The 14,025-nt window shown below is 36.2% G+C and overlaps 1 protein-coding gene across 1 annotated transcript; it reads right to left on the reverse strand.

Moving 5' to 3' along the window:
• Positions 1-1,039: 1,039 nt before the first annotated feature.
• Positions 1,040-13,146, reverse strand: LOC112568104 (mitochondrial import receptor subunit TOM70-like). The gene is made up of 12 exons (XM_025245203.1): positions 12,929-13,146; positions 12,618-12,791; positions 10,861-10,987; positions 10,566-10,675; positions 9,840-10,090; positions 8,471-8,678; positions 7,932-8,066; positions 7,292-7,397; positions 6,918-7,033; positions 6,385-6,482; positions 5,893-6,015; positions 1,040-5,765 (listed from the first exon to the last, which is right to left on the reverse strand). Exons 1-12 carry the CDS (start codon positions 13,127-13,129, stop codon positions 5,597-5,599), a joined length of 1,818 nt encoding a protein of 605 aa, XP_025100988.1. The 5' UTR covers positions 13,130-13,146; the 3' UTR covers positions 1,040-5,596.
• Positions 13,147-14,025: the final 879 nt, after the last annotated feature.

Raw genomic sequence — 14,025 nt, forward strand, 5'->3', positions numbered from 1 at the left:
GTGCTAGAATATGAATTTTTGCAACAAAGTGTTCTGAATCTTCATTGATATTATTTGTTGAGTGATAATATTATTCTGACACACTTCTTTGTGCTCTTGATCAACTTCTCCTTAATTCCAATGTATTAAAAATTTAAGTTTTCGCCCTGTTTCCTTTTCAAGCCAAATTTCTGAAGGCTCCTCATGCCTGACAGTCCAACTAGTTTTCTTTGTTGCATTTTGGCTCTTTCCCAAGACAAGATCAGACTGACAGCACAATTTTACTTATGCATTCATCACTTAAAGATATTGTTAGTTAAATCTATAATAAGATAGAAGAACCCATTGCTTAATAAAAAGGAATCTTCTTTGTGTATGTATTAAGTGGGTTCACTTAAATAGAGCAAAAGCTACATAACTGTATTCGCAAGATGCCAAGCTCAGCAGGAAAATAAGCCCTATTGAGAGCAGATGTATAGATTTATGACATTTTAATGGTATCACTGCATGATAGAGGATCCAGACATGAGGAGCTATAAAAATGTCTTCATGAATGCTGTTGAGTGATACAGAGCCACTTACAACAGATTATTTATAGCCTATAAACAGATACTACCACCATTGGTGGGGTGGGTTCTGTTTACCAGAACAATACATTTCTTGATAGTCTAGTCACTTCTGCACAAGTCAGCTTCAATGAAAGGAAACTTATTACCACTGGGGTGTGCCTGGCTCTGTCTACACCCTCAGCTTCCATTCTCTTGGCGAATAATATTTTTCATGTACATCAAATATATGCCATTCCAGTTTAGTTTTTTTGTCTATTAGGTTGACACTGACATTTAAGTAGCTATTATAAAGTAAGCAGCATTCAGGCAAAAGGTTAGGGTAATTTAAGTATTTTAATAAGGTAGGAATTGAATGTACTCCCATAGCAGAAATCAACAGGACTCTTCTTCCCAGAGTATTATTTATGGAATAAGGTAATTTCAATACAGAGGATTGCCTGTGCCTGCAAGCAAACAATAAACTTTCATGCATCTAATACACAACACGTAAATATCAGGACATGGGTTTAATTAGCTTGTTTTCATTTGGTCGTCCCACATTTGCCTTCACTGCAATGCAGATGACATCTCTGTATAATCTATGGCCTTAATCCTAAAAATGTAACAAAATGAATGATTAAATGATACATATAAAGCAAATGAACAACAAAATTAAAAGTCCTTACAGTCATAGCATGATGAGCAGTGAAAGCTTGCAAGCTGGGGAAAATGTTAGGCCTATCAGAATAAATGGACTTTTAAATGAATAGCAGTTGTTGAAGACTACTCTTTAGCCCAACATTTTAACTCACTTCCGGGATTTGTTGAGACGATGGGTAATAACCTGAGGCAGTCCATGTTTGACTAAAAAGGCAAAAGCATCTATGGTCTGAGAAGCCGAAGAACAAAAATGCTACAAGCGCAAACCAACCAAGTATATAAGTGCACGCATTCAAGTTAAAGAAACTTTCAAATCTTTTCTGATCACCACAAAAATGCTCTACATCTTGAATTTATATCACTCTGTTTACAAACAAAATAGTTATGTTTTTTGTAATGGATTGTTTACAATATATACAGATCACGCAGTTTGTACAGCAGTATTCAATCTCGAAATGAAAACAAATAACCAAGCTATACAAAACATTACACATTTGAAAACTGATGCACATATTCCATTTCGCTTTCAGTTTGCTGGTAACTTTCTGTCTGTTTAGATTAAAATATTTGTCCCTTCAATTATTTATCTTAAAAAAAGTCAAGCTACTTTACTGATTGGTTTAATAATGTGACGTTATCAGAAACTTTCCAACAAGCCAATTTTAATCATAGTCATAACAGACAAAAATGAATAATAGTATGTCTTAAAACACAACCTGCAGATGTAAAGTACTTGCATACATTGTATCAGTAGTATCTTTGTCAAACTTTTGCATGCCTTAGCATTCCAAGCAACTTAAAGCAAGCACAAGACCTGTAAATATACTCTCAAGACTTAGCAGTGCATCCCTTCATCAGCTGTTCATTATTAAAAATAACCTTAATACAAGTCACAGTAAGAAATCAATTATCTGAAAGGAAATCTCACTGATAAAGGATCAACAGCTCTTGAGATGTTCGTGCAAGAAAGAATAATCAAATGAATTTTTTTCCAGTATCATGTGCAGAAAACATTAGACAATGGAGACTGCGTACTTTCTAGCTAACTAGCATCATACAAAGGACAGTACACAACGTGTGGCCCATGCTATGATCGACAAAAAAGGGAAGGGGGGGACAACTGCATTTTTAGAAGAACCACCTCTCTTCTTATCACTAGGAAAAAAATACATTATTCTTAGTTATTCATTTTTAGTCATACATGAGGCTAAAAACAAATGATTATAAAAACTGCTGAAATGCAAACTTAGTCGTAATTTTACATAAAATAATAAAAAGCACAGCACACTTTAAAAAGTTGGATAGAAAGCAGTCTTACTTTATCTTCTGCCAGTTTTGCATCAATAAAGGCATGACACTAAGCAAGAATGTCAGATGACCTTAAAACTAAACTTACTGAGCAAATGCAACACACTTTGCCTAACAATTACTGCTCGTGGGAATGCAAAATATAGTTTATCTACAAAAAGCAAAACTGATCAAAATACTTTTTTTTCTGGTACTCAAGGAAACAAATAAAAACAGATATAAGAACTGATAAAACGCAGTGAAAATTCTACGGATCATAGAGAAGAAATAAAACAGAAGACATTTAAAGATGCTTTACTGTTGGCAGTGTGGAAAGAATGAGTCTGATTGGATTTTCACTTTAAGGCTTTCATCAGGATGAATCAAACCAGCCCCCAGTGCCACACATACAAACACAAAGCACATATATTTTATTCTGTCTCAAATATTTTCAAACAGGAATTCTAATAAATGTACATGCAATGTGCCAGTGGATAACATGAATCTGCTCAGCTAATAGCATTCATGCATACATATCCTAAAAGAATATTTTCTTTCAAAAATTTAATAAACATACATTCAAGATACAGCTAAATGCATTTGTTGTAAAAGAATTCAGTGTTTTCTTTACAACTACTGCATATTTCCAATGAATCCAGCCTCTAAGGCCACACCCACACTAATCAGGTACAGCTTTTTAAATGTCTACTACAAAGCAAAAACTTTTTTCTTTTCTTTTTTTTTAATGACTGGACACAGCTCAGCCAAGATAGTTTTTCCCCCAAGTCTTGCATACACCGTTTCAATTGTTAAGATGCAGGCCTACAGAACATAAGGCATAGAAAGAGCTCAACAGAAACACAGACATCAGGATAGACTTGCTAAGACTTCAGACAATGTGAGAGCTAGAACTAAAGTTTAATTAGTCATATTAGTGGACAATCAGGATGTCATGACCAACTCTGTTCATGGTGATATTTGCAGACATGTATTTCAGGAATGTAAGAGAGTAATTCAACCACATTTGGGGAAACGTTACCTAATACTAAGCTCAGTAAAGTGATTTAAGAAAAAAAAATTTGTGCACCTTATAAGACCAGGAAGCCTTCTGACATGCCATAACCAAGAAGAAACAAAACCTCAGCAGGCTATTAACTGTTCAGTCATAGACTGAATTCACAAGATACACCAGATGCTGACACTCATCAGGTACCCCTCAGCACCCCCAAGCTCAACAGTCAGCCCTGCTATGGAACTCAGGTTAACTCAATTCTTCTGCACAAAACAATGTAAAATACACAAACTATTTTGCACAATGCACTCCTTCAACATTTTGCCACCTAGCATCTCAAAAACAAAAAATGTATGATTTCATAAATATCACATATTAACTAGAGTTTGCCTGAGCTACATTCCAACAGGCCGTTTTGATAATGCTTGTCTCCCTTTGATTTTGAACTTGACCAAATGCCTAAGCAGGAGTAAGGGAACTGGCTATAGATGAATCAATACACAATAAAAGTCAAACTCCTGAAATGTTTTTAAGCTCTTGTCAAATTCTTACTAACACAGGTAAACAACCTGAAAATCTTGGCATTTTTCAAACATGACCAATCCATGAACCTGAGAACTTCAAGCTTACAATGGTCAATAACTGCAGACTGTTCACATTCACATTTTCATTCAGGCTCTTAAAGCCTGAAAGAAAGAACACAGGTTTCTCACACAAAAGAAGTACTTCTTGTTAAAACAAAAAGTGAATCTGATAAACACCACTTCGTTAGCTAAAGGTTACAAGCCTAAAACCATGAGTACAATATGGGAATACGAGTCATTCACAGCAATTTAATACTGTAGTGTCTCGGGAGTTTCTTTTTTGGTGGCGACGGACAAATAGAAAAGAGTACAAAGCTACTGCAGCAAACGCTTTTCCGATGTACAAAGCTGCATGTCTTCCTCTGAAGAAGATTCCCAAAGCACAGGTGAAACCAGCAAAAGTGAATATTTGACAATGATGAACAGTTCATGATCCCACCACATTTTTTTCTAGCAAGTAATGGTGTGGAGCTTAAAGGATATGGTCTCTACACGAGTAGAAAACTTGTTACTTGACGTGGCGGAATTTTTTTTTTTTTTGGCAGCATGTTAATTTTTACGTCTTCAATCAGATGTTTACTGCACTTACAAATTGTGCACCATTGATATCACCCAAAATCACCACAATAGAAATCTGGTTCTTATATTCTTATAGTGCGATTTATTATTTCTTCTCAAAACAGTACTGGTCAAAGCAGAGATGTAGCCTTAAAAAAATAACTAAGTGAAATAATTGCATCCAAGAGCACATAGCTTTTCAACACAGCAATTTTTAGCCAAGACTTTTTATGATCTACGCCTTAACCTTGTTTCACAATTGCTGCATTTGTACCCTTTTAGATTTGCAATCAATTGTAACCTAACATTTTCAGACATCTGTATGAAATAATCATTTACAGCTGTTTAGGACTAAATAAAATGTGTAAAGAAAAAGGCAAAAATTTTCTGTCAAGTACAAAACTGTATCAATTCTGTTTGTCAGCTTAGTAGCTTCCAAAAATAAAATCATATCAAGATTTACATATTCTGTTTTTGTATATTCATGAAACTCAAACTAAAGAATTGAAAGGCTCATTAAATCTACCATTTCTGACACTAAAGAATGAAGTGATATTTGAAACAAGGAGTCATCTTCTGGACCTAAGCTGTAATCAATGCTACACCTTTTGAGAGAGAAATAGAAACATGAAATGTTAGTAAAAATTCTGCTTAGTCTTCTCACTAAATCACATGTTGTGAATATATACTTCTTAGACCAATTTAAACACACCTCAGCAACATAGCTGGGGCACCCTCTGAAGTCCACATGGTCATATTTTCCACAAATAGTGTAAGAAAGTGTCATCAGCTATGCTAGTTCTAACCTATAAGTGAAGGTTAGCCAATTGGTTTAAGCACAGTACATAAGCCTATCATAACCATTCATCCATCTCACTTATTAAAAGACCAGCCACACCTCTTACACATGTTCCCCATTCTCAACTGATGACGACTCATACACTCAAGAGACTGATAGTCGTCGGCATCTATGCATTTCCAGCACCACCTAGTGGTATAGAAATGCCAAGCTTCTGCGCCACTTTCATCTGCACCTGTGCAGCATCCAGCAAGGAGTACAGGTGTGCCATCTCACTTTCCGATTTCGACAACTGAATAGCCTTCTCAAACATCTCCACAGCCTTTTCCATATCTCCCCTGCAAATCAATGTGCCAGAGTTAGTTTTCATCAAAAAAACATGATTTTTTTTCACAGGCATACCAAACAGTTAGATGGGCGAGTAAGTCTTCAAAGACCATACTATAACAAGCAATGGAGACTTACTGTTGTACGCTGATAGTTCCCAGGATTTCGTAGGCATATTCACACAGAGGGTCCATCTCCAATGCTTCATTTATCAGCTTCAGTGCCTCCTGGATGCTTGACTTCCATTGTAGCAAAAGCAGTCTGCCCAAAGAGAACTTTTTAATAATAACGCATATTCTAACTCTAAATAGATGTTTCAACATGCTTTCTATGGTGGCAAAGCATAGTTTTCACACACTTTATACTTTATATGGCCAGGATGATGATGTAAATATAAAAATGACCCTTGAAGGAAAATGGGTTCTCTACTCCTGGTTTAAAGTAATGAAATGTTTCCCCTCGCCTAGCACTTTCTCCAACCTAGGTAACCTGAAACACCTTTCCTTTCAAAATCATGGACACCATCAGCAATCAATTAAAAAAAAAAATCTAAAATAATAAGAATATAAAGAAAATTTTTAAAAAGTAAAAGTAAAAAAAAGAGACAAAAATTTGAGGCAGTTTTCATACCCACGATGCACGACGGTGTTGGCATTGTCAGGTTCCAGCTCCAGAGCTTTGATAAACTGTTGATCAGCCTCTTCAAATTTGCCTACGTCACACAAAGACTAGAAAAGAAAGCAAAGGGACTTGTTTGAATTGTTTGTGCATTAATCCATGCATGTTTGCACAAGCATATTTTGTAATATTTTCTTGAACCAAGCTCTTCCATAAGTTTTCATATTATCTCCCCTGCCACAGCAGCTATGAAATGATCTTGAAGCAAAATGTCCAGCTTTGCACTGTCTAGTATTTGACAACTGATAGGCTCTGGGTTTTTTAATTATCTTTTCCAAATATCTATCATTTATAATTATAGCATGTATTTAAATTGAGGACCAACAAAAATGTTTCCTGTCCATTTTTCAGACCAAACACAATGCTAAAAGCATGTCTTGCTAAAATGGGATCATGAATATGCTTTAAACATTGCAGCCATTTATAACAAACAAAAACAATGTATTCTGTTGACAAACTGCTGCCAATCTTCACAGCACACCTACCTGACCATACAGCATGTATGCATCTGAGCAATGTGGAAACTTTTTCACTGCTGCCTCAAACAATTTTTGTGCTGACTCTATCAATGATGGATTCTGCTGTAGAGCACGTCGGTGTTCTACCACAAAATGTAAAACATTTCACTGTTTAATATAAATCTTAAAAAAATACACTTTTCAAATGTTAAACTGTACTTGTTCGAATTCTTCTACACCTTCTTTGTTATGAATTTATGCATAAGTAGAAGACAGGCAGAGAAAAAAATGCATCTCAATCAATATTTGGTGTCAGAAGAATTTGTGGTGTCAAAATTTCCTAAAGTCTCAAACTGATCAGTGGATGTTCGAGTGAACTTAGTCAAAGACATTGCCCTCACCTGCAAATGCTTTTTGTACATAGGATGTTGGGAAGTCAGGGGACAGGGAAATGCTTTTATTGAAATCATTAATTGCTTCATCCAGCTTCTCCATTAAAAGATGTTGCTGCCAAATAGAAAAATAATAATATTTTAAAAATTGGTCTAAAACAGCTTTAGCAAATCATACAACTATTCAAAGAACAGGCACATGCACACAAATGAGATGCAAAAAAACCATTGGTTTTGGTTTTTCAATTCAAGGAAAAGCAGATGATTAAACCTATATCTTTTATATAACACTGCCATGAAACTAGAAATACTTTATGCTATGGTTTCAAATAGTAATAATAACTGACTTTGTAAAGCACATTTCTCAGTGTGAATGCAAGCTCATGGGGTGAATGCAAAACAAAAACTGACAGTACCTACTAAAATATAACTGTTAACAGAGAGCTAACAAGATAACAAAAATATGAACAAAATGCAAGGACAAAGAACTGAGGAGAGAGCAGAACAGTAACTTTTATTATGCATATAAAGTTTGTTACTTACTCTTTTTCATGTACATGCATGCCTATACAAACATTCTCAGATGAGATATACGTGTGTGCAAGCAGACTCGTGTGTACACAAGGTAAAACTACAGCGCCTCATTTACCTGCCCTCTGTGATGATAAACATCTGAATTGTTTGGGTCTGTTCGTTCAGCAGTAGCAAAGCATTGCAAAGCCTCTGTCTGTCTGTCCTTCTGCATTAGCAAACTGCCTTTTTTTAAAAGAGCATTGGCCTTCACCTAAACACAAATTTTTACATGTTTACAAGAAAAGGCTTGGAATAAGAAAAGAAAATGGCTGATATGACCGAGATTTCAACAACATCAATGCAATCAAAAATAAAGATGTATGAATAAAAGCTTACTTGATGCCATAAGCATCAACATAACATAATAGTTTCTTGGATGATAATATGTAAGTCCGTTAATTGTTTAGTCGTGTAAGTTCTTTACAAAATTGAATCACCAAAAGAAATGTCATTTTTATAAAGCTAGAATGATCACTTTAAGGTTCCACCGGAAAAAATCTACCACAGATGTAGACTTGTCTACAAAAGGCATATTACCACACAAAAACAATATCTTCAGAGCTTATTCTGTCACAAAGTGAAAATTTTTGTCTGATGACATTCAATTGCACATACCTCTGGTTTAATGTTATCTATACGCAGGAGAGCATCCAAATCCCTCAACCCTGCGTCACCTTGACCCATCAGAATGTGAAATGTTGCACGTAACAATAACGACTCAGCCACCAACTTAGATCCTGGTGTCTCAATTTCTTCGGTGGAAAGAGAAATGACCTCATCATACTGGTTAGCCTCAACTAAATCTTTTGCTCGTTCAAAAGCACTGCAAGTACAAAATACAGATAAGATGTGAAATTCCTAGAATACAATCAAGAAAGGCTTCGCGTCTTTGATATGAAAAGAGTTTTTAGAGCAATACTTAATCCACTGGATACCAACAATTTACTGCCTTATTCTGACTACTATGTTTCTGCATGGAGTGACCATAGTCACATGACAACTATAGTCACAAACAGAATCTAATGAGTTAAAACTGTGAGGGTTTTCAGACTCTTGTAAAAACTTGGAGGTGGGGAGGGGGGAGAGGTAGCTTTCCTCTCTGATAAAATATTGGACATCTAATCAATCAGTACCAAAGATAAAATGTACACAGCAATGTACATTTGTTAATATCACAACCTTTATGCCATGTGTTTATAAAGGTGTTTGATAACAAATGACTAAATGACACCTTTCATGTTGGTCCTTGCATGATGAGGCCTCTAACCTAAACTAAAATTTCTTGGACTCCCAACACCAAACAACGTTTTCTTAAGCACATAATTAGGATCTATATAATAATTTGCCAATGGTTTTATGTTGACAATTATTTGCATATAAGTCATAAAATTTATAAAGCCCACCTGGCTGCAGCATTATTTTTAAAACATTTGAATTTGCTAAGTGCATTCCCCTATGCTAGCATCAACCAACTACTTTCATCATTAAGCCTATCAGGAAGACGCTAAACCAAACAGCATTTTCACAAGCAACCCTCCTGCTTGCCGTGTGATTTTACCACACTGCCAAAGAGTAAAACTTATTGCGCTCAGAACATTGTACTTTTTCCACATGGCTGTAATCTCGAGCCTTTCATTTGATCAAATTAATTGCTATGATTAAAATATGATTTAAGACGAACAGCGTTCGGTGCTTATCAAGCAGTCGGAAAAGCAAAGCCAAGCTTGAAGCATCTTGTGTCTTTAAATCGTCATCTATCAAAGCACCTGGAAAAGATTCCCATTAACTTTACAGAGCACAGGAATTTTTCCGTCTTGAGTTTTTGTGTTTATAATCCCCAGACAGCCTGGCTGGGATACCGTAACATAAAAGCGCACTCTATTATTATTATTTCGTGGGGAATGTGTGAAGCTAAATATCTAACCACGTCATGCAGATGTTCAACTCCTTAACTCTAAACTGATGAACAAAGTTGAGACACAACCTTGGCTTCTCTAGCAAAACAGCATCTCCATTCTCATCAGAATTTTCCTCTCCAATCACAGTAGTCTGCTCCTTGACATCTGCTCCATCATCTTTTTTCTCCTTAGGATCAACCTCAGGATGGGCATCTGCAGTCAATCTGTTAGAACGCCCCACCTTGCCAACGTCTTCTATTTTTAAAATGGGATCTCTGGCAAATCCAGCAAGATAATTTCTGACATAGAATCTAGATGGTAGGCTTGGCTTCTTCTTCTGTGGGAAAAATAAAATAAATAAATAAGAGGCCAGTTTATTTTTAAATGATATCAAGTAGCCATCAAAAGACATGATGAGAAAAATCCGATACAAGCTAAGCACACTTGTATTTCTCACAGTAGCAGCAGCACGTTTGTATTTTTAAACCCCAAAGATGTTTGAATATTAAGCTTTTATTCGTAAATCTTTACTCTTATGGTGTATACTTCTATTAAAATCAAGCACAGTATTTCAAGAAGGAACCTTTGGATCTTTTCAAGCACGATCATGTATAGCTTATAAACTATCAAGGAAACATACTATGAACCCATGAACACTCAGGACTGACTAGTTCTCATTGTGTACCAAAAAATGCATGTAAACACAGACACGAAAATGCATACAGGGACACTCACATATACTCAAAAATGCATGCAGGCACATATAGGCACCAATGCACATACACAAAAATACATATGGACACACAAAACACCTGGTAAGCCAGTCTAGCTCGTGATTTCCCCTGCTCTTTCAAGACTCGGTCAGCAATCTGAAGACTAGCCTGGTTTTGAAAACCTTCTAAAATGCACACTGTAGTAATATCTGCCAAAAAAACAACCATCATATTTTTGATTAATTAGTAGCCAAAGATCTTTTCTTGGATGACCAAGAATGAATAAAATATATCACGCAGATAAGGTGGAGGATGCAAGTAATTATCTGATATAATTCACAATATGAATAAGCAAGTTCTTAAGGGTGTTGTGCATTCAACAATATATTCCCACCTTCTAAGGCATCACGGAACTGTTCCATATGTTCATAAGCTTTGGCTCGCCGTCCAAGAGCTTTAATGTACTGTGGTTTGAGCTCAAGAGCCATGGTACAGTCACTAACTACTCGCTGATAGTTTTTCTGAAATAATAAAACGAGTTTTAAAAACACATTTCACACCACCAAATGGCTGTCCACACCCAAGAAAAAAAAATAATGTATATTTATATCATTTTATTATTATTAAAGAAATTTATGTAGTGCGTTTTTTCACTGATAAGCAAGTTCACACAATGAGTACAACACATTAGACATAAAATGGAAGAATATATGACAGTCTTGTGGACTGAAAGGACTTCTTCATAATTCAAAATGTCAGACTTACCCTTCAGTTCTGTAGCCGCAAAAGATATGACATTATAAATTTATGTATACACTCAGTGGAATTGATTGCTCCATGCAAAAGGAAGAAAATGTGTTTAAGAAATGTGTTTTTTGTTTAAAAATGCATCTCCCACTTGACAAATAGCTCTACGCACTATACAGTACACCTGCGCACACCCCTGTGTCTGCATGTCTGCTGAATTACTACAATGTAGCTGGTTCACTACATTTAAAGTCCATAGTTGTAGAACAAACAACAGACCTGGGACTAAGATCTATAGTTTAACCAGAATAATTAATAACCATCACCTACCTTTATTAACTTTCCTTGCATTCTTATAATCGTGATGGAAATAGGACACTTTTTTCCCAATGTAAACACTAATTAACCAATCTTGGCAATGCAAAACAGTCACAAGTATCATACATAGGGACCACAAAATGCTTCACTGGTTTAGAATTTTGGTAACCTGATCATGTCCTTGACTAGCCAGCTTGGAATTGTGTCTACCCATCCAAGCAGTTGTCCAGCAAAAACTAATGCTGGATTAAACTGGGAATGTAGAATTTAAAGAAGAGATTTGGGCTTTGCCTTTCACATTTCTACATGCCATAGACTATCCTTAAGGTACAGGCATACAAGAAACCAAACGTTTTTCAAAAACAGCCATTTACCAACTGTTTCACAAACCAGTTTGGCGGACTGCTGATCACATAGCAAAACGTTCAAATACACTGTTTCGAAAACATTATAATGACAGTACCTGATGACAGTTCATCTGATCTGCTCGTGTTACTTTATATGTGTGTGTGTATATTTCAAAGCCAACATCTGGTGCATACTTGTTTCAAACACCTATACCTCTGCAGTGTGGGTTTTTGATTTATTTTCTGCTATGGTTGTATTTGTAATCTAAAACGCAATTAATTTGTGGTGTAATCCTGTCTAATTCTTATTTTAATAATGACTGTGCTATTCTAGAGATAAAACTATCCAAAAAACAATACTCATCATTTCAGCATAAGAAACTTATAAAAACTAACCATGGCTGAGAGCTAAATCTTTCTCAAAGTTTCATAACTGTACAGTCAAAACTCTTTATCTTGCCACCATCCAAATGCTGGATGAGGAAATGGGGACAATATATATGATCCAAAACCAAGTTAACTTTAGGGGAAAATCTATTCTGTCACAAAGTATGGTGAGAGATGGGGTTGGTGAGATAAATGTGGCTAGACAACGAGTTCATGGTACATTCTGAACTAAATATCTTTCGTTTACTTTGAACTTAAAATGCAGGAATAAAAATGAAGACATGTTAATATTACCACATAATCAGTCAGAATTTCTTGGAAAGACCATTTTCTGTACGAAATCACAACTCACCAAATTTTCATATGCTGCTGCCCTGTTTTGATAGAAGGTTGAGATATCCTCTTTGAATTCCGTCGGACAAATGCGAATGGCTTCTGTGTAACATTCAATCGCTTGGTCATACATGCCTCCTTTGAAATACTTGTTACCCTTATTTTTGGCTGTCTGCGCAAGCTCTTTGGGCGACTGAAAGTAAAAAATTAACTTCTTAGATATAACTATGTGTAGGTATTAAGCAGTTATTGATTTCTAAAAGGTTTACGGTCATCATGAACATGCATGCACACTTCCCAAGTTTCGCTTCAAGAGCCGGCGCAACGAACCTTCGGTTCTGCGACCTCTGTCTTGTTTCCTGGCAGCTTGCTATCACCAGACCCCCTATTATCTGCAGTCTTTTTAGATTTACTTCTCCTGTACAAAAAGATGCCGGCCACTCCCAGAGCAATTGGTGCTCCAACGCAAAGGGCTATTTGCCATTTGCTCCAACCCTCTGTAACCTCCTTCAGTGACCAGTGGGTCGCCATGTTGTTAATTGCTCACGTGTAGTAACGAGAAAATGCGAGAACAACGAGTTATCACAAAAAGTTCGACTAGACTTTTCCCGAACGCGTGTGAGATCGAGAAAAGATAGACTATAAGGCTATCAGGTCTGGCTGTTTGTTTTATCAATTTAAAATGTCTCTGAACAAATATTTTAACTTTTAAGATATCTTCGGTTGATGCAAAACTGACATGTCACCACACTGCATGTTCTAAAAATAGATCAAAATCGTCTGCTTGTAATTTTTGGAAACAACCACCAATAAGATGACAATAATTTGCAATTATGCCAAGTGAGATTGACGAATGATGTTAAAGTAAGAAAAGGTAATTCTTAAAATACTACACTTACATGAAAACTGTCCACTGCTTGTGCGTTTACTTCACTACGAGAATTTAATTCTCAGTCTGTCAGGAAAGTGCCCGTTGCAGCTGTGGAAAATTCGAGCGAGGGCTTTTGGGCAATAAAGTGTCACCAGCATACGGAAAATCACAGTTATGAACATTAATAATGTCTGAAAATAGTTGAATATATCACATAAAGAGTACAGTCCCCAATCCAACAGTCCCCCAACGGAGCTCTGAGACACATCACATACAAGTGGGTGAGTAGATGAAGCTACACCGCCAGTCACAACAGACTGCCGTCGACTTCCCAAGTAGGACCTCATCCACTCTAGAGTAATACCCGTAACTTAATTAAAAGACTTGCCAAGACGTTCCGAGAGAATTCCATGGTCTAGACAATCAAAACCCTGCACTGAGATCAAGCAAAGCGAGCACTGAACACAGTGGTGGCTAATCAAATTGGTGTTACATATATCCTCTCAGAGCTATCGTCGAGTGGAAGACGATAAGGACTACAACATCACTAAAAAGA

Source organism: Pomacea canaliculata, linkage group LG7 (genome assembly GCF_003073045.1).
Source record: "Pomacea canaliculata isolate SZHN2017 linkage group LG7, ASM307304v1, whole genome shotgun sequence".
In the NCBI taxonomy this organism is placed as follows: domain Eukaryota; kingdom Metazoa; phylum Mollusca; class Gastropoda; order Architaenioglossa; family Ampullariidae; genus Pomacea; species Pomacea canaliculata.